Source organism: Aedes albopictus, chromosome 3 (genome assembly GCF_035046485.1).
Source record: "Aedes albopictus strain Foshan chromosome 3, AalbF5, whole genome shotgun sequence".
Classification (NCBI taxonomy): Eukaryota; Metazoa; Arthropoda; class Insecta; order Diptera; family Culicidae; genus Aedes; species Aedes albopictus.
In genome coordinates, this window is record NC_085138.1 from 260,169,652 (window position 1) to 260,191,610 (window position 21,959).

A 21,959-nucleotide genomic window follows, 5' to 3' on the forward strand; every position below is an offset into this window, starting at 1 on the left:
AAGCTCAAGCTCAAGCTCAAAGCTCATTCGCAGATGTCGTCCTCGTACTTCCGCTTCCGTTACCTCCTCCCCTTTTGTTGCGTTCTTCGTCTCGAAACATTTTCTGCTACTAATTTTCCGTTGTCTTCAGTACTTCCTACTTCAGCTACACTGGGCCCATAATCACTTGCAGTGGAAATTATAACGTGTGGTGTGTGCAGTGTCTGAACAAGGAATGAATTTCACATCTATTGACTAGCTAATAACAAACTCGTTGCTAGGACCTAACTACCTACAATCGCACGCTACGCCTCAACAACTTCGCCCACGCTCTTTTGTTCTTCTTGAGAATCTAATATCGCTGACGGACTGTAGCCTTGGCTCCTCGTGATTTCGGTCGCTCAATTGCTCCTATAACTTTTCTCCAGGTGTTATTTCGGATACAATATTTCTCTGGGTGTATAGCTCATCCAGATTATCTTTGCCAATTACGATGAAGAGATTTTTAATAGCTCTAGGAGTCTATCTCCAGCAATGGACTAGAGTCCCCCACTGGCACTCGGATGATGATCTGCCATTCCTAACGCAAACTCCCCTCCCATCTTAAACAAATCGAAGAAGAAAATAAATCCAATGCACATATTATCTGTTTTTATTTGACGTAGGCTGAGTGTACCAGTTATCGCCATAGTGGTTCCCTATATGGCCATAGTGGTTATATGAGATATTTCAAAATTTTGCATCATTTCAAGAGTTTTAATGACAACATACTTTTAAATTCCCACTACTTAAACTTTCATAATAGGACAAAGCTTCAAAACATTCTAAATTCCCACTATGGCCAAATAGGGAACCACTATGGCGATAACTGGTACACTTACCCTACCTAACTATTAATTTATAATACTGAAAATATGAATTTGAACAAAGAAAAACATGATCAATACTGGCGAGCACATCCTCTTTTCATCTGAGCTCTACCCGAGTAGAGGAAAAGAGCTCAATAATAGCATATTTTGATATGGAGATCAAAAAGAGATATAGGTTTGATTGACATAAGATATAAAAGATCTAAAAATAAAATAAAAAAATTCCTCCTGTAACATCATCATCAAATCATATTTAGATTTTGTAAGATCTAACCAATAGCAGCGAGCTATTCGTATGATCTTGAAATATCAAATTTTGATATTGTTCAGATGTTCCAGGAACATTTTCCAGATATTATGTTCAGATCTTTTATCTCTTATATCAATCAAACCAATATCATGTTTTGATCGTCAGTATTTTACCTCTACCCGGGTAACGTACAAAGAAGAATTATATTGGCGTCTTCTAAAACAAGTTCGCAAACGACATCGAAACGACTCAACATATGTGTTGAGGTCTATTACCGCGCAACGTAGTATACTACCCATCAATCAACACCAAACGAATCGGATAACCGTTGTTGTTAGCACATCCAAAAACAGAATAGTATCTTCAGCAGCACCAGTACCCATTCCCATAAACGAAAATAAAGCATTTTTAAATTTGGAGTTTAATTACACGGGTGTTGTATTGCCCCTTACGGTGAAATCAACTCGCTTCACACGCATCAAAAATAAACGAAACCGAAAGCATCTTCTCCCATTGACCACGCTCAACGTTGATTGATTTCTTTTCCTCGCGTGAATCGTACTCTTTCAACAACAAACAAGGCATTAGTATGTACATGCCCAAATTCACGCTTAATGTCACGACTCCGCTTCAAAAGGGTGATTCACTGTATCCCACCAACTTTACGGAAGGTGTCTGCTGGCTGGAGAATCTTCCGAAACGACACGCAGCCAGGTTTCACCGCAAAACTTTATTCAACGGGTCGATTGCTTTCGTCATTTCACTCCCGGTACGCTGCGGAAATATGAAGACCGACAACTAGTAGTTGGGACTGAATCGTGCACTTTGGCGCCACACGTTGATCCAAAGAAAGCAAAAATTGATTTAGTTATGGCATGGCACGGCGGAAGGAGTAAGTAGCAAGGGATATCTGGAACAAGCTGCCAATCACGATTGGCATTGCTACAGAAAGTGAGTAATGTGACTTAATTTATCCACCAGCAGAGTTGTTGAGTGTCGGTCGGGGTTCTACCTTGCATGCCATCAGAGGGAAGCTCTCCGCACTACTGGACGAGCGTGCATGAGGTCTTTCCAAAATTTAAATGCGTTTTCGCGTACTCTCGCTTCTGGGTGCTGCAATAGTATTAATATGTTTCGAAATAACTTTAGGAAATTGTCACTGCGTGATCACTGCCGTTGATTATATGCAGATTTTCGATACGCCAAGCATTGGAATACTCACTGAGCGGTGGTTATAAAAGTGGGACCATTTGAAATTGTAGTTTTAGTTTCGAGAAGGATTCGGGTCGGAAATGAGCTACTAAGCGTTATTGTCGCAAAATGATTGAGAAGGTTTTGTTCATCGTTTTGTTTTCGATACAATCGGCGCGTAGTGACGTTTTTGCAAGCAAAAGTATTACTCGGGCGTTGGTTCCTCCTCGAAGGGATTCCGAATACAAAAGCGGGTATTCTACTACGACACCCCTGCCAGAAGTTATTATCAATCGTCAACCTTCACGGACAACAACAGCTCCTCAACGAGACTTTCAAGGATACTTCTACAATCCACCGAGTAATGAGTACATACCTCCGGAGCAGCCCTTTGCAGATGAACCGCAGCCACCGGCGCAAAGACCTCCTCTCTCGGATGAATACCCATCGGTGGACAACCAATACATTCCTCCCGATGAAGATTCTGGAACTCCGGATGATACTCAATTTGCGGATCCGCCAGTTAACGACTATCTTCCGCCACCGCAACAACCACCACAACGAGATGAAATTATTATTGTTACGACCGAACCAGGATACCACTACAATCCTCCGAGTTCACCGATACCTCCATTTGCGGATGAAGGTTTCTCTAACCCATCAACGGATACCGGCTACAACTACGATCGTCCTTCCAATGCCTACATCCCACCACTTGGAAGGGCATTGCGTGATGAAGTTCCCGGAAGTTCTCGTCCCATAAGACTACAGCTGAACGACCTTACGTGCCTGGATAACAATGGAGGATTTTTCCGATCCTCGCTTACCATACAAAGTGCTATTGATAGTGTTCCTCTGGTAGATGTGACTAGTGACGGGGACCTAAGTGGTTGTGATATTCGGGTAGCCCAAAACAGACTGCTAGTGGACATTGAATCGAACTACTTCGCCAGATGTGGTGTCCAACCGTGTGGTGTCAATTCTCGCGAATTGTGTCTCCGGTTAAGATTTCCTCAAATAGCGGGCATGCGAACGGCTGCGGACTCAATTCTCACCCTACAATGCAAAATACAACAACGTGTCGTGGCAAAAACTCATTCCGTTCGACTAGGTGTGAACAATGATGTACAAGAAAGAAGTGCGCCCGGTACGTTTGCCTTCGGAGGATCCCAACGGCCCTTTCGAACGCAGCTGGGGCTTTTTCGGAGGTCCGAAAACGGAAACGGGTTCACCCGGGCACTCGATCCAGGTGGTTCGGTAGTTCTGGGAGAAGAGTTGATGCTGCGCACCCAAGTTCGTAGCGGAGATGGTGAGTTGAATGTGAAACGTACGATCAGTTCAGTTTCGGTGGAAGAAATTCGTTAACGAATTGTGCAGATGCAGAATAGGCATTAAAATGGAACTTCACGTTTCAGGTTGGAACTTTACGCGGCTATCCGATGTCGTTATGCAACGACAGACTTCGGCGGGTAGCGTGCTTAACTCGGTGGCCATCCTGACGACGAACGGTTGTCTGAATCCAACAATGAGAGCCATCAGCTCGGTGGCTCCCGTAGCGGAATCACCGCTCAGCTATAGGTTGGCCTTCCGGGCCGCGATGTTCCAAGGGATGCGAAGCGGAGACGAAATGGTTATGCGGGTGCGAATAGTTGGCTGTGTGGATCGACGGGAGTGCGCTGTGGTATGTTGAATGTTTGTATGATTTCTATATGTTTGAAACTTGCAGGTGAAGTGTCTTGAGTTCAGGATGCAACAGTAGTGTGCAATAGGCATTGAAATATGAATTTTTGAAACGACGCATTTTCAAATGCTGTAAAAGTGTTTCTCACACAAGTTTGTTGAGAAACTGAAACTGAAGAAGTTATGTGTGTATTGTGTGTATGTACAATCCATCTCCCACTGACCGGCAGTGCTTTTATGGAAGAAAAATGTCTGCGTCTATTTTTAACTTTTATCCATAGACGCAAACAGTTTTAGTCCTGGATATGGAAGGTGATAGCTCTACTGCACTTCCAACGACCCATTTCAAGTATGACAGGGCTTCCACGTACATCTTGAGGTCGTTTTCTGAAACAGTAAGCCCCGCATTGATGCATCCGAATATCAATTGGATATCTGAAATGCATTAACACTTCCTGAATCAAAAATTTGCATTTTTGTTTCTGGCGCGTATTTAGGTATAGTAAATATCACATGTATGAATAAAATGACGTTTTTTAATTAGAAAGATCTCACCAAGTTCTTTATAGTCTGCCGTGATATAGTTGAACTTTTATTTCTCCAGCGATGCAGCAACGACCGAAATAGGATTGTTTTCATTGCCGCGTACACTTAAAACGACGTGGACCGATCAACCGAGTCAGCGATTACTGGCACTACGCCGAAACTCCCGAATAATGGATACTACGCTGAAGAATTACACTTTCACACGAAGAAAATTGACGGGGTGGCGTAATACGTTTTTCAAACTGAAACTAAAGAAGTTACAGCCAAAAACCTGTTTTATCTATTTAAGCTAATTCAGTAAAATTGCTCTTGGTTGGTCAATTTTGAAGCTACATAAAAAATGTCTGCAGCAAACTTGCTCAAAGTTCAAAGATCTACAATTTTGGCGAAGATTGGATTTAGTTATTCTAATAAGTATAAAAGTTGAGTTTCCAATTTCTTTGGAAATATGGAACAGCCTAATGATCATGTCCCAAGTAACATTTTAAGTTTTGTTCGGCTCTATAAGAGATCTTCATAACCAATTTTATGAAACTTGCAAAAAAAAACTGATTTATACATCAAAACCTCTTCCGACTAAGTGGACCACTCTCGAAGAAGTTTTGCAAATCACATTAAGAGTAGCAATAAAACTGGTTTAAAACCTAGTTGAAGAATTTTCCATTCTCGAAAAGATTGTTGTTGTTTTTTTTTTTTCAACAAAAATTATGACAGCTCAAGAAACAGAGAAGCTTCATCATTGGCACGTAAAGTTCAGGAAGAGATATCATTCGCAAATAGAAAGCGATCATTTCAAAGTAATTATTTAGTAGTTACATAGTTGCTAAGCTTATACACATTCAATTTTACCGTGAATATTGGGGTTGCAGAAACATAAAATTAATGCGCTTCGAAAATGGTGAATATTATCATCTAGGAATGAAATAAATCAATTTGTTAATTTAGTAAAAGTATCTCGAATTACAAGAAAACTCTGGTAAGAGAGTTTATTTAGGTGAGCATGCTATGGAAATGACGGCAAACTTGATATTCGTTGCTAATTTGAGCAAAACTATTTTCCATTCACGTATATTGCTGTTTTATATATCCTAATCGAAAGAGCTCACTTTTCTGAGTATAACGTGATTTTATTGCGGTCCAATTCGTTTGTTTTAATGGTTAAATAAACAAAACAAATTTAATTTTTGTGTTTCTTTCGATAAAATGACAGTTCGCCCCGAACAAAAAATGTTCCTCATACAAACTTTAAATGCATTTTAAAAATAGTTCCCGGCTACCGAATTATATGAAATTTTGGATTTCGACTAATATTTAGATGGAGAATCCAAATATGAAATAATCTGAGCACCCCTATAGAACCCAATTAGCGAAAATAAAACGAAAAAAGCAAGTTTACCGCAATAAACCTAGCAATGTCATAGTTTCTGCTTTTCCACCAACAGATGTAGGGCTTTAGGACATTTCCCGAATGACATTACCCCGAATTCCATTACCCCGAGTGATCCACTACCCCAAATGACTTATTTTCCCGAATGGCCCAATAACAGAATTATTTATCCACAAGCCTACCTCGAGACCCACCATAGGTAGTTAACGGTACACTAAGTGTAACACCACATTTTCAACAAAAAATTCCCTTCTTTGAACACATGATGTTATTTCTGACTTTACTACCAAACAACTTTTATTCAAGGACATTCTACTATGCGGCCATCACTTATATATCCTTCTTTCAAACATAGGCTATTCTTTCTAATAATTAATTTAAGCAGTTTGTTGGCGTCGCAAATGGTATTATTTTTATCAGAGATCTTTCCTTCTTTTAATCATTGTCTGTTCTTTCAAGTTATACTGTTATATAGAAGAGTGACATGATCACATTAGTTTATTTCTGTCATCCATATGATCCGAAACCAATTGTTGAGTAGAGAATTTTTCCTTCTTTTGGTTATTGCCTGTTCTTTTAATCATACTGGTCAGAGATCTGTTCAAAGGGTCCCAGGAGCTTCATATGCTTAGGTGTTCTCACCGCAAAAAATAGGCAGAATAAAGTTTTATCGACCAAGCTAGTGCGTTCCGGGATGAACGTCATGATTTTCCTTCGTATTGGAAAAAACGAAATTTATAATTCAGAAAAAAAAATTCGGGGTAATGGAATTCGGGGAAATAGGTCATTCGGGGTAATGGAATTCGGGGTAATGTCATTCAGGGAAATGTCATAGCATCCAAATGGTTTACATATCGGAGAGTTTTGTTTACTCTTATAATCTGGCTTCATGGATATCTTCAAGTATACTATAAAACATTTCATCAATGGTTTTCATAAAAGTAGTCATAAAACTATGAGTTTTGATCATTGCTGTAATAAACCCCTAATAAAAAATCAAACAAAACCAATCAGTAATGGAATTGTTGCTTGGGGTGCATTCGAAAGAGGGCATCTTATTAGGAACAACTTTGTAGAATACCGTATTCTTGAGCTTGAGCATGATTGACCGCCCGTGGATGCTACTCCATTATCGCCAGACCAGCTACACTCACACAAGGAATCAATGAGATATCTTCCGGGACTATGCAGGCATCTTCAGTGTATGAGTGTTGCTGATCTTCTATTTTAAGGCGACAATGGCGCCGGCCACGTCAGAGTGCAATTCAATTGTGGGGAAGGAGCAGGAAGTGATGATTGCAATCGTTTGTATCCAGGAGTAAGGTGAAAGATAAGAGTATTCATTATCTGAAGATAATGCGGCACAGTTCGCTTGATTGCATAACTCGCAGGCGTTATCTGATAGATTGACACTATGTTGTAAAATTTTGAAGGATGGGAAACGGGCGATGGCTATGAACATGTGAATATACATGAGCTGTATATGTAAAGGGGAGGGAGAAAGTGTTCCAAAAGATACAAAGTAGGAGTAAAGGGACGGGCCAGGGGTTGAACCCAGATCCCTCTGCATATGAATCAGAGGCGGTAGCCACTAGACCATCAAGCCTGTCAACTTTGTAGAAGACCGTATTCTCGCAAAACCTAATTTAAAGGCACTGAGTGTATCGTTGAGCTGCAAAACGGTGAGTCAATAAGAAGGCTCAAACAGCGTCTGTTCTGGCATTAATCGACTGAGTATGAAATGCTCCTCCACCGGAAGCTATACCAAAGGTGGCAACCCCTTCACGGTGGATGGTGAACCTTAGGCCAACAACCTACTGTTCTCGAAACCCAAAAACCGTTACAGAAACCGAAACGGAAAGATTACGAACTCATTGAACGGCAACGACTTAGCGTGAAACAACGGACGAAAATTGGAACTTGGAATGTATTAACCCTAGCCCAGCAGGGTAAACTGGCACCTGGAGATCCTAGGACTGAGGGAAGTCCGTTGGTCGAACTTTAGAGAACACGTGTTACAAATAAAAAAATATAATGGCCCGCGTTGGGTGCCACCACATGACGAACGAACAACAATTGAACCCTATAAATGCTCTATTTAATTTTTCATTACGAAAAATAAATAGAACATTTCAAATGCACATTAAAATATAACTACACGAATTCACATTTACAACACAAAACATAAAAGTGGCCAGTTATCCTCAAAAGAATAACAATTTACGATCACAGGATGACGAGGTTTCATTTATTGGTTTTGGTCCATCAGTCAATCCAGGAACAGTGTTTTGTTTGGCTGATTCCATTTTTGTTAACAGTATTTATTCTGTTTTCATAGCTTATTTGTGTCTAGGAAAACTAATCCTAATTGGCCATCCCGATGTGGGTTTTAATGCAAGACGGCTACATTTTGATGTCTCTGCTAGGGAGAGGTTTGCCTGTCTTGCTGTCATTTGTCGCCAGAAATGACCTTAATGTATGCAACCACTCCGGTTGCTAGGGCTATATTTCTCCTGAGTAATAAAAGAACCATATAAATGCACATTAAAATTAGTAAAATATTCACAAGCTAAAATCGAACATGTAACAAAAAAATAAACTGGTAACACAACCTTCACCAACGGAAAAATAAATTTTTGTGGATGATTGCAAAGCATCCACAAAAATTTCGTTGGGTTGATTGTAGGTAAGGCTTTGAAGAGGCTGATTAACTTCTAAACTAGCTTAAGCTAACTTATTCTACACAACATCGAGCAAATCAAATTCCTGGAAGGAGATCGAGTGTTGCTTAAACGGTAACGGTAACGGTAATAACGGTAACGGTAACGGTACTGAATTACTCTTCCTGCACCATGGGTGCCAGAAAACGAGAGAATTCAACGCCAAACTTGGCGCCAGAAAACTAAGCCTAAAATAGCCTACAAATAAGCAATCGCGTCTTCAATGCCTGTGTTACAACAAGGACAACACAGTGGGTTTTTCAGTTGGGTGCCATTATTACAAATAAAAAAAAAATATAATAATAGCCCGCGTTGGGTGAAAGATTACGGACAAACAATGATGAAACCCTATAAATGTTCTATTTTATTTTTCATTACGAAAAATAAATAGAACATTTCAAATGCACATTAAATTCTAACTGCACGAATTCACATTTACAACACAAAACATTAAAGTGGCCAGTTATCCTCAAAGGAATTACAATTTACGATCACAGGATGACGAGGTTACATTTATTGGTTTTGGTCCATCAGTCAATCCTGGAACAGTGTTTTGTTTGGCTGATTCCATTTTTGTTAGCAGTATTTATTCTGTTTTCATAGCTTCTTTGTGTCTAGGAAAACTAGTCCTAATAGGCCATTCCGATGTGGGTTTTAATGCAAGACGGCTACATTTTGATGTCTCTGCTAGGGAGAGGTTTGCCTGTCTTGCTGTCATTTGTCGCCAGAAATGACCTTAATGTATGCAACCACTCCGGTTGCTAGGGCTATATTTCTCCTGAGTAATAAAAGAACCATATAAATGCACATTAAAATTAGTAAAATATTCACAAGCTAAAATCGAACATGTAACAAAAAAATAAACTGGTAACACACGCTGCACTCATGAAGTGGGAACCCTTTTATTAACCCTTCAGGACCCGCGCTGTTGTCGTATACAGCGCGAGCGCGGTGCAGTTTCGGTTGCTTGATGGCGCGCGTCCTGAAAGATTAATGAGATGATAATTGTAGCCAGATTCAGAACACGGGTTCGAAACCTTACCATGCTCCAATGTTACGCACCAATTGATGCTGCCGAAATGCAAGACAAAGCGAACTTTTACAGTTAACTGAATATTGTCGTGGATATGATTCCAAAAGGTGATATCAAGATCCTCGTGGGCAACTTCAACGCGAAGGTTGGTTCCGACAACTTGGACTATGAGCACGTCATGGGACGCCATGAGAACGGTGGGCTGCTTGCAGAGTTTTGTAGCAACGATGACATGGTGATAGGGGAATCGCTATTTCCTCATCGACCGGTGCACAAAGTGACATGGGTTTCCCGTAAAGACGTCACGGAAAATAAAATTGATCACAATTGCACCAGCCGGAAAAGAAGACGGAGCCTTTCGGCGGTAGCGCCGAAATTGCGTCCGACAATCATCTCCTATCGGCGAGATCCGACTGCGTATAGCGAGGATCCATGGACGCTGCGGTGAAAAGGTCCTTCTTTGAGGAACCGGAGAACCGTGCTGCGGATATTCCGGAAGGTGGAAGCGTAGAAGATCAATGGAACGCCGTCATCGCCACCGGCAAGATTAACTTGGGTGAGCTACGCACCCGGAGAATGCAGTGGATCACAGATGATACCTGGAGGAAGATAGAGGAGCGAAGGAACGCCAAAGCCGCGGTAGAGCGGACGAAAACACGAGGAGCCAAAGCCGTAGCCCGTCAGCGCTACTCGGCTTTCGAAAAGGAAGTGAAGCGCTCATGTAGGCGGGAACAAAGAGCGTGGGCGAACTCCCTACACGCAAAAAAATCCGTTCCGATATACGTGCACTCCCGGTCACGGCAACGGGAACAAACGTGAACTATGCATAGCAACGATAACAACAATAAGAAATGCACACCGTGAACTAGATTTCACGTTTTCGAGAACGCCCATATTGACAGCTGGAACTAGTTCCAGTTTACGGTGTATATTTGCTTGTTCTCATATTTGCGTTTGTTTGTTCACGTTTATCAGAACGGTTTTCTGAGCGTGTAGCCGACAAAGGCGAGAAAGCCGCAAATACCGGCGACACTCGTCTCCTCTACGATGTCTCACGTTGCTGCCTGTGAAAGACATAGAGGCATTTTTTGACAGATCCGGCTGACCAGCTGAAACGTTAGTTCAAGCACTTTGGAAACCTTTTTCAAGTAACGGCCACCAACACCTCAGCATGATCCGCCAAGGGTTTGACGCATTGCCCGTGTTAATACCGAAGCTCCATTATTGCAGGAGATAGAAACAGCCTTCCGTAGCAGGTAATCGAACAGGGTCCCGGGGGTCGATCGCATATCAGTTGAGATGTTCAAAACTGACCCCGTAGTATCTGCACAACTACTGTATCAATTATTGTGTAAGATATGGGAAATCGCGACATTTTCGGTCTACTGGATGCAAGGCGTCTTTGTAAAGGTTCCTAAAAAGGGTGATCTGACTGTACGCGATAATTGGCGGGGTATTAGGTTGCTATGCATCGTTCTCAAAGTCCTCTGCAAAATGATCCTCAACCGGATACAGGAGAAGATTTACAACTCTCCGGTGGCAGCAAGCAGGATTCTGTGCCGGACGATCCTGTGTGGACCATATTGTCACGCTCCGTATCATCTTCGAGCAGATCAATGAATTCCAAGAATCTCTCTACCTGGTGTTCATTGATTACGGGAAAGTTTTCGACCGTCTCACGAAACAAGTGGGGAGCCCTCAGGCGCAAGGGTGTTCCTGAGAAAATCGACGGGATTCTGTCAGGTGCGATTGATCATGAACCAAATCGTGGGTTGCTGTGGCAGCCCATTACCATGGATCACCTAATTGACTTCGAATTGGCTGATGACGGCGCTCTGATATGCAGAGTAAGCTCGATCATCTTGCCGATCTCTCCTCGGCGGCAAGTCTCACCATCAACGTCAACAAGACCAAATCGTTGGATGTAAACGTGGATGCAACGTGGAGCTCCATCGTCGATGGAATCAAAAGGGTCGATTCAAATATGACGTCCATCATTTTTCGGGAATTTTAGACCCCCCCTCCCCCCTCTGTCACGCTATTTTGTATACCTTATGCATGGAGTGTCACACTTTCTCAGACCCCCCCTCCCCCCTAAATGATGGACGTCATATTTGAATGACCCCAAAGCTGATAGCGACAGAAATTCGGGAGCGAAAGTGGAGGTTGGTCGGCCACACTCTATGCAGGGGAACGAAGTCTGCAAACAAGCATTAGATTGGAAGCCAGCAGGACATCGCAGCAGAGGCAGAGCCAGAGGTTCGTGGCGGCACAGCCTCAACAAGGAAATAAAGGAAGACGACAGAAAGGCAATGACTGGCAATCGCCCAGGATGGAGATCTTTCAATTCGGCCCTCTGCACCACCATGGGGACTAAGGACTGAAAGTAAGTAGGTATATGTAGAGAAGAGAGTATAGAGAAAGCAAATAGAAAGATACAAGGTAGGAGGAAAGGAACGAGCCAAGGATTGAACCCAGGCCCTTCTGCATATGAATCAGGAGTGGCAGCCTACACCACCAAGCTCTTGCCAAAGTTGGAAATGGCGTAGATCAAATAAAGTCAGAAACGTTCCAATTCTTTAACTAAAAAACAGAAACGTTTCAATAATTTCACTTTGAATTGATTACCAGTGGTGAATCTTTGGTAATTTGCCGGAAATTCCTTTTGAGAGCTTAGTCAGTAATTTTGCCAGCAAATATTTCAGAAACATTACCGTAAATATTGCGACATTTGCACCCATTTAGACTCTGCCGAAATTCATTATCATCACAGTCGAATTTCGCACACGACTTCGCAGCGGCTGGCATACACAAGTTCGGTTGAATTCATGACAGGGGCGTCGGATGCACAACAGGTAAACAAAATAAGTTTGATTATTGTGAAATTTCGCTGAGAAATGATGACTCAGTGGATTCTCAAATTATCACAGTAGTCTTAACATCAATGAGAAACCCAATAGCTTTACAAATTAAATTATCGCTGCAGCTACTTTAGCCCTTAATTTTTTTGATAATTCAAAAACTTTGGTCATGGTTTCTTCTTAAAATATTCTCTGCGATTTGTTCCGCAAAATCCGAGAGATTTCTATAAAAGTATTCAATATACCACAGTTTCTGTAAAAATCAACTTTGTTGGATACATGACAACACACCCACTGAATGGCAGTGGGTATTCTTGAAGAAGTTTCTCAAGAACGCTTTTTACAGCAAACCCAGGGTTAAGTGATGTCCTCTTTTTGTTTTCCCATAAATGCTACCAATGCGGTTCCTACCCTAAACAATGGTTAGCAGTGGGCGAAAGATCATCAATAAACCTTCAAGATCATCAGTAGTAATATGTATGTAAGTGCAGCTGATCTGACGAACAACGAACTGATCAGGAATATCAAGAATGGACGATGAATACGAGACTTCAAAGTTAACAAGAAATTCTTCGAAAACTCTATAGGCTCAGTGTACCAGTTATGGCTATAGCACCTCAAATTCGCCATAGCTGATTTTCATCCTTTAATGATGCATATCAAGAAGAAAAAAAAATCGTGAACAACAGATCACAATCATAAAAGATGGTTGCAATCATTCAAACTTAACAATTTGCTCAAAATATGATAGAAATAATTCATGTTCCTTAATTTTTCGGCTTCCTTGAACCCTATTTCGCCATAATGTACCAGTTATGGCTAATCCCATAAGGAATGCATGTAAATGGTGCGAAGTGGAACCCAAATTAACAAATGTATCCATAACTGGTACAGGGTTCCTATCATTGGCACACGCCGTAATAAATAGAAAAAGTAGTTTTGGCTCTGATTCTTTATTTTTCCTTAGGTAGTGCGATAACTGGTACAGGCACCCTACGTCGTGCCGAAGATGTGAAGTTCAAAACAATATTGAGAACTTATTTTATTATGTTTGTGCTGTATATTACATCCCACTGAGTATAAGATAGTAACTTGTACACATGAATAATTCCTATAAAGCATCGTCAACGCAATAAATTTTGCTCCATGAATAGCTAATAATTAACTTTTCGGTCATATTTGGTCTACTTCACATTTCAGGAGAACTGCTCGACCGTCCGTTCCAAAAGAGATACCGCAGACAACTCCACAGAAGACATCTCCGAAGAAGACGAACTCCCCTCCGAGGTGGCATCGATTTCGTTCCGAATCATGCTGCCATCCAATTCCACCTTCGACCTTCGCTCTGGCGCCCAAACGACTTCATCGTTTCTCACGCTCTCGGTGGCAGTGATCATTTCGGTCGTAATGCTAGTAGCGCTAATCGTACTGATTACCGTCATAAAGCTGTACCGAACCAAACGGCTGCCCTACGATGAGTACCGATCGGATTAAGTGCAATGAAAGACATCAACACGATCAACCTCATATCCAGTTGGTTCCGAACGAAAGCGAACGTGAATAACTACCCGAGCAAAGTCTAACAACAAAATGATAGCCAATCGAAAACACGATTTGTAATCAGCAGCAAATTGATATCATATATTGATATCAGATTGTCTTGATTAATTTCGATTTCAAATTTTGATATCGTTTTGTTGTCATTTAAAATAATTACAAATGTTTAAGTTTTTAAGTCATTTCAAAACTTCTAGGCGACCTTGTATGATGCATCTAATGATATACCATCAGTGCAATTAACGTATTGCATTTAGGTTTCCATATTATTCGAAAAAACTCTAAATTTAACGATTTTTCCATTTTTTCGCACTGATAGCAAAAACAGTTAAAACGACCAAAACGACATCAACCTGAGTAATCATAATTTGCAATATCACAACATCAAAATTAGTTTTCGATTTGCTGTCAGACTTTGCTCGGGTAGCCGGCCGTGTTGTCGCCGGCGCACGTTGCAGTAGCTGTTAGCACATGCCACTGCTTAAGTGAGGGAGATACCTTCATCCGATCTCTAAGGGGTATCGAACGTGTGTATACTCTATTCTCCAGACCAGTCATAATGGATGTAATAAAATACAAAAAAGAGTCAACCCAATCACTAAACAGTGTTGCTGTAAAATAGAAAAAATAAACACATTTATTCATGAGCTGTGCGGTTGGTGCAGTTCGTGATGGATAAATAAGTTATTATATTTATTATGTGGTGCTAAGGAAAATGCAAGCAAGCATGGAAGCAATAAAAAACTGGTAGCCTAATGAAATCTCCTGGGAATTCTATTACCTCATCAACCAACAACGAACGTACTGTCTAGTTAGTAATGTCGTCGTCAGCGTCTCTGCTCTACGGTGCCGGTTTGTGCTCATTGAAATGATGAAGGAATCGAACAGTAATGGGAAATGAGACCACAAGCTGATCCACTTTTTGTTAGCGGTGTAATTATAGTTTAATTAATTGTATATTGATTTTCAAAATGGAAATAAATCGAATGAAGTTATACCGAAATAAATGTTGTTTCATTGTCGAACCAGTTCTCTCTTGAAACCCGCCTATTGGGTCCAGTTGATGAATGATAGAATTTATCAACTATACTTAGGATTCTGTATTCCCGAGATTCTACCAGGACCCGTTTGCAGTTTTCCCAGCTCATTTCTAGGTCAGATCACTGTACCTAAATGCTTCCTTTCTCATCTGATCAGTTGTGGTCTACTACGTACCTTATACCCATACCAGGGCCGTCACGGTTTGTAACGAATTCGGAAGCGTGCGAAAGGAGTAATAAATTATCATTGAAGTTGCGCGACACCATCCTGTCATCCGGTAGCCCCATGCCATAAAAAGACGGCTCAAAGACCTATCATACGAGCGGCAAGATAAATCTTGTTGGTTTGTCCAGCGTTATGGTCATGAGCATGTTTTTTTTTCTTATGGGTATTTTTACTTATGGCCAAACGGTGAATCCCGTCTACAGGTGCGTTGTCCAATTCTACGATGCAAAGGGTGACAGTACGGCTGATCATGCCAAGATAAATTAAACTCAAACAAATATGTTCGCCCTTATCATAGCCGCGATCCGATGATGTGTTTGGAGATGTACGACAGAATATTTAGTAAAGCGTGGGGTTAGATCAAGAGTTTTGTGAAGAAAATGAAACGATGATAAATCTAATATATTTTTTAGGTAAAGCTTTGTTACATTAATCGTGCTGAAAAAATCACCATTATGCAACACGTTGCATAAGCAACTACATATTAGTATGAATCTTATTTAATTCAAGTGTTTTGTTCGGAAGTGCATATATTTATTTTATCATTCATCATTTTGATCCGCATTTCTTCGCATCGAGTTACGAGGCTCCGACTTGGTAAGCAATATCTCCATCAGCAAACGGAAGATATCTTCTACATTGAAGAACAACCGTAGAGCATGAGCCACGTAATCATCCACCCCCGCACGATACTCCTCCATTATGATCTGGGTATCAAATAGAACGAATCCGCACATCAACGCCAGGGCCAGATAGAGACTCAACTTGTGAACAATCCAGGACTGATAGAATAGATTACCAACAGCAACTGCAACCAGGGCACAGGTTACGCTTGACAGAACACCACCGAGCATCAGATGACTGCCTCGTCGAGCCAGAATGGCGGACAAACTCAACCAGCCAAAACTTATCACCGTTCCGAGGAGGGCGGTTATGACAAAGGCAGGATTCACGACCATCACTTGTTCGATCAACAGGCCCAAGGTATGCCCGGAAAGGGCTCCAATCACCAACAGTAGCGCCAGCCTAAATCTTCGGTTTGTTTTTCGTTTCGGTGTAAGAACCAAGGTCACCATGGTGAAAATTTGCAGGAAAATCGAAAGAAATCCAGCCGTCCATAGATTGGTCAGATGAACTATCGATCCGGTTGCCGCAGCAGCGCAAGTCAGAGCCATGGTGGAGTATACTTTAAACAGATACCGACGAAGATCGGGCTCCAAATTTTGCGATAGTACTTTTTTGAAATTCCGAAATGGGTTCGCTGTTGCGGACGACATTTTGAGTTCCAAACGAAATTCAAGACTCCAATCAACACCACGCCTGCTATGAAACACTGCTAGCTCTTCGAACGAGTGTATTTAATCCGTTTTGTACCTTCTAATTCCACCTGATTACATTTTGGATTACACTAAATTCGAAGAGGGTAAGTATTCTGCTTAGAGGGTTCGAAAATTCGCTACAAGACTTCTGGCTCGTTTAGTCGAAGTTCCAAAACACAATGTACAAACAGCAGCATGGGCCGGAATGCTCCAGTTCAGTTAATTCATGTCCTATCCAAAGCAGCAACTCTATTGATGATTAATTTTGTTTGAATTTCATTAGCGGGTTGCGTCTGTTCTGGCATCCAGTGGCTGAACATGAAATGCTCCTTTATCGGAAGCTATACCTAAGTTGGCAGCCACACTACGATAAATAGGGGACCTTAGGTCAACAACCTATTGTTCCTGAAACCTTAAAAACCATTCAAGAAACCGAAAGAATACCCATTCCTCCACAAATGCTGCGATCGAGTGGGCAGTCAATTCAACTTCTTTGATCGGTTAACCGTACACATCCAGCGGATGCCTCAGCAATAGCTACTTTTAAGGCCAAGTTCGGAACTCCGTCCGGATGTGGGGCCTTACCTACCCTAAAGGATTTTGCGATCCCCGCATCGCCAGACCCAGTCCCCAATGGTCCTACCTACCTACACCTCTTGTCTCGGCCATCACAACTCTGAAGGCATTAGCCCATCCCGAGCAGGAGAAAATAGCTGAAGAATAACTAACTCAGGTATGGAAAATCGGATACCTACAACCTGAATGAGGTATTAAGTAGCCCTGCATAAGAGGTAAAATACCTAAAATAATAACTGGTGTATATTCTGCGCATAACGCGTGAATAATGACATCAGGTATGGCAATACCTAAATAATAATTGGCGGTTTTTCCATACAAATAGCGATTTTTCCATAATTGAATAATACCTCAAGCAGTCCTCCACACCAAACCAATAACTCGTTGAGGTATTGCATCAATACCTACAAAATACCAAAATAAGTTATTTTCAATACCTGGATAACCGACCAATACCTTGTCTTGGTATGATACCTGACTTTGGTATGCTCCAGTTATGTGGCAGTTATTCATTCCTGCTCGGGATTGCTTGCCCTTATCTTGGTCTAGACCGCGCCTTTCGCAGCCGCGAACGCTACCCGTCGCTCTTTTCGCTCTTCCTCCGTGCGTGCTCACTGCATTTATCACCTAGCCAGTAGATGGACAAGGCACAGGTTCGCAATAGCTTGAGTCTAATAGTACGCCGATGATCTTCCATCCCTAAGATGGACTTGCCAAGGCAGTGCAGTTGCATCGCGTGCACGTAAGAGCACCACTACCAACTAGTCACCGCTTAGTTAGACGAAGTTTCGCTCATGGCGGAGCGCCTCCCTTAATATCTCGTTGTTGAAGTATGATGTCTTGGGATTGGCCTTGGCCTAGTTGCCTCTTCCGCCGCCCGTGGCCTTCTGTTATTGTAGTTGGTACTGGAAGGAACTTCCAGGTGGTCGCTATGAGTGTAGGTGTCCTCTTCTCTCCAATTCGTACTACTTGTTAAGCCAGCATTACAAAAAGCAACATCGATCGTTGGTTCCGGTCCGCTCCGACTAAAGGTACCGTTAGAACCAACATTAGCCAGATCGACGTCGAACACGACCAATGCCTCTAAAGTCTAGAAGGATCTGCCTCCACTGGGTCGTGAAAGGTATTGAAGTCACCCACTATTATCACAGGTCTTCGCCCAGTCCAGCATCTGCGTGAACTGCTCAATTCACCACCACGGAAGCGCATAGAAGCAACAAAAACAAAATGAACCCTTGTAAGGAAGTACACAACAAATCCTGGACGGCGTATTTACCCATCGTCCACATCTCCGCCATTTTCTGAACCTACCCACCTTGGGCCTCCCGTCAGGTGCTGGCTGTTCGAGGATTTCCCGGATCAAACCAAGCTACTCCACATCACCTACCTGTCAGGGCCTTCACAGTTCCACATTTTGTGTTCCGGTTGAAGACACCTGAAGCAAACTTCCGGTGGCTCGTGTATATCCAGCGGACTGTACAGTCCAGCTTCTCTATCTCAAGGGCACTTGTGTCCCTGTCGAGCCTTTCTGTGGCCGAACGGCTGCGCCAGTGACGTGACAAGTTCTTCCGCGTCCGTGATTTCTTTTAGGTTTTTGTCCTTTAGAATCGCTTGCGCGATGAGAACCTTCATCGGCCGTCTTGATGGTGAGCGCGTCACTCTCCTCACGCTTGGCATGTGGCCTCCTTGGTTTAGCTTTTCAAAGCTCTTGTTCCTTCTCCCTCCACTTCTTCCAGTCCAGTAGGGTCCATGGTGCGATCTCCCCCTGACCCACCCTAACCTGTGGAGGCCAAGGACTTACACATGGTCGCAGCATGCTCTCTTAGATCCGGGATGCGCCGGCCTTTTCAAGTCAACCCATTGCAGCTGTCCGGAACGCCTGGCCGGGGTTCGACTTGCTGGCATTACTGCCCGTCATTTTCGAGGCCTCGTGAGCACCGTCTGGTTTTGGTAGCTCTTCACATGATGGCTGGCCCTCATCAACCATGCTACATCCATCCATCCTCTCCCGATGCACTAGCAAGCGAGAAAATAGGGCTTCATACGCTGACACTTCGCACAAATCTACCTCCTCCTTTCTCTGCTCTCCTTGAGTGAGACCTACCTAAACCACTCCTCGTGAAGGACTTAAAAAACCTCATCTCATCACTACCGCGACTAAGTGATTTTTGATTATTTGTCTTTAGGCTTATTTTGGAATCCCACGAGTAGCACGAGAAAAAGGTCCCCCATTCCAGAGCCCTGCAATCTGCATTCACGCGGTGAGAGACAACTTACTGCGATAGGCGCTGTCCATAAACTACGTAGACTCATTTTTGGTCATTTCCGACCCCCTCCCCCTCCGTAGACTTTTATTAGCATTAGCATTAGCATTAGCATTAAGCGAGTCGCACAAATTCGTAGGTGGTACAGGACACCTCCGTAGACTTTTATCCATGCAAAAATTAGAAAATATGTATGGAGCGCAGACTTTGGCCAAAAATCCCCCTTCCCCCCCATCAGAGTCTATGTAGTTTATGGACAGGCCCATAGGTGCTCAGTAGGCTGCGGCTTATTTTTGAACAGTTTTTGAAACCTGGAATTCTCAAGCTTTTCTGAATTCTAATGAAATATAGAGAGAAACCTCTGAGTTTTAAGGACTGTTTGCAGATCGGCAGGAATTTCTCGGCCTATCTTGATGCATGGGAAATTCCTTGCCTGAATCGCCCGAGAAACCGTTTTTCTCCGATCGCAGTACGCAGTTACGAAGAAATGACAATACAAATGGCAGCCACTGTAGAAAGTTCCTGTCAGGAATCGGTCAAGAAATTTCTTGAGCGATTCCTTTTAAACTCGAAACTGGGCTTTAGCTAAAAAAAATGAGACTTAGCGGTGGCGCAACTGCCTCAAAGTTGAAAATTCGAGTAATAAAAAGGTGTTTTCACTTCAAGTACCAGAACTTTTTCAATTTTGAACCGATTTTCTATGTACCTCTCACAAATTAAATTTCGAATAAACATGTAGAACACTATTTTTTCCAAAGTCACGCAAAATATGAGTTTTAAAGGTGTAATTATTTTTTATCTTTTTTTACGTCAATAGAAGTGAGTTTTTAGATCATTGAACATACAAAAAAATCTATTAAGGTGAAACTGGACCCATTTCCTCACTTTTTAGTTTTTGATTTTTTTTATAAAATAACGAAGCAATATTTTCAAAATCGGTTTTCGTACACACGTAGAGTATGGATCAAGGTATCTCCTGTTTTTTTTTTTTTTTTTGTGGTGGAAAATGTTTTTCGTTTTTGCAGAAACCATTTTTGAATAAAATTTCGCAAAAAAATGGTTTCTGCTAAAATGGAAAACTTTTTCCACCACAAAAAAATTCAGAAGATATTTTGATCCATTCTCTACATGTGCACGAAAACCGATTTTGAAAATATTGCTTCGTTATTTTATAAAAAATCAAAAACCAAAAAAATGAGGAAATGCTTCTAGTTTCGCCTTAAATAAGTTTCTATAAGATAATGATAAGACCAAGGCTTAATGGCGTTTCGGACATTTGCAGGTGATCGCCGATGAAAAAACTTGCCCGAACTTGCCCGACTACAAGAACGTCCTATATACATTTTGCGTGATTTTCAGGAACTTTCTATAAAAAAAACAATGCATATTTTGCTTTTTTTTTCAACTAATTTTCTTGATATACGTTTTATTTTAGTATTTTTCATTATTATAACTCGAAAGCGGACACTAAATTTGTTTACAAACGTAATTTTATGAAAAATCTCGATTTTAGGAAGGTATTTTATAAAACGGCTAATATCTCAAGAATAGTAGGTTTTGGAAATTTAACGTCTTCGGCAAACTTTTTCAGCATAAATAGCCGAACAACTTTGCCGAAGACACCATATCGCTAAAATGAAAGATGGCCAAAACGACTTATAGGACTTTTACGCGAATAACGTAAGAAAAATATGCTACCGTTGAGAATATCGACCTTGTTCATAGAAAAAAATTCTCTGAAGACACCGAATATGGATCTCGACATCTCGACAAGCTAGATCCCAGAATCCTGCCCCAGTGTGCGCCCTTCACTCTACGTCATCAAGAACGTACGGTACCGTCGACTGCCACGATACAACGTAGAACCCCAAGCAACACACATGTCACAAAGGAGTGCCGCCGACAGCGCAGGTTTTTGCTTGGAAACGAGTTTTTTTTTTTCAAGTTATTCTGTCTTCGGGTTAGAATTACATGAATGTAGCTCTTGTACAACCTAAAATCTGCGTTGTCGGCACTCCTTTGTGACAAGTGTGCTGCTTGGGACGACTGAAGCAGCGTTGGCCGATGAAGCACAAGTTCGTAAAGTTCTTGCTAGAAGACTGCTGGAGTATGTAGGGTAGGTAATCATGAATTGAACCAAATTACGGCTTTCTGAAGCAGCGGCACTTTTGATCGATTTTTTCATCCACATGGAAATAATTTACTACGGTAAGGTCTCACGTATATGAAAGCCACGGGTATTAGCTTTCCGTAAAGTGGCAAAAAGTTAACATTTGCACCAAATTTCATTGAGAAATTCAATTATTTGTCAATAGTGATTTTAATCTTAATTTGAACCATCGTAATCATAATTTGAACCAATTTTAATCTAGATTTGAACTAGTGGCGGCAGCAGCTCGAGCAATTTCCGCAACAGCCAATTTCATGCTAAACCACTAAAAATCACATGGATCTGATAATT

General features: G+C 41.7%; 3 protein-coding genes across 10 annotated transcripts in view; 1 reads left to right on the forward strand and 2 right to left on the reverse strand.

Annotated features, from left to right (window-relative positions):
• The window catches only part of LOC109424501 (bcl-2-related ovarian killer protein), a 154,376-nt gene that overhangs the window by 28,115 nt on the left and 104,302 nt on the right, over window positions 1–21,959 (reverse strand). The window lies entirely within an intron of this gene.
• LOC109424500 (uncharacterized) lies at window positions 1,434–15,098 on the forward strand. The gene is made up of 3 exons (XM_019699669.3): window positions 1,434–3,598; window positions 3,705–3,970; window positions 13,717–15,098. Exons 1-3 carry the CDS (start codon window positions 2,419–2,421, stop codon window positions 14,008–14,010), a joined length of 1,740 nt encoding a protein of 579 aa, XP_019555214.3. The 5' UTR covers window positions 1,434–2,418; the 3' UTR covers window positions 14,011–15,098.
• On the reverse strand, window positions 15,862–16,674 carry LOC109422407 (bax inhibitor 1). Its single transcript, XM_029852470.2, has one exon. The coding sequence runs from the start codon at window positions 16,614–16,616 to the stop codon at window positions 15,882–15,884; it is 735 nt and encodes a 244-aa protein (XP_029708330.1). The 5' UTR covers window positions 16,617–16,674; the 3' UTR covers window positions 15,862–15,881.

Coding starts and splice junctions, on each gene's coding strand:
- LOC109424500 (XM_019699669.3), top strand. CDS start 2,419: ATGATTGAGAAGGTTTTGTTCATCGTTTTGTTTTCGATACAATCGGCG. Junction 3,599..3,704: donor CCAAGTTCGTAGCGGAGATG/GTGAGTTGAATG, acceptor TTCACGTTTCAG/GTTGGAACTTTACGCGGCTA. Junction 3,971..13,716: donor ATCGACGGGAGTGCGCTGTG/GTATGTTGAATG, acceptor TTCACATTTCAG/GAGAACTGCTCGACCGTCCG.
- LOC109422407 (XM_029852470.2), bottom strand. CDS start 16,616: ATGTCGTCCGCAACAGCGAACCCATTTCGGAATTTCAAAAAAGTACTA.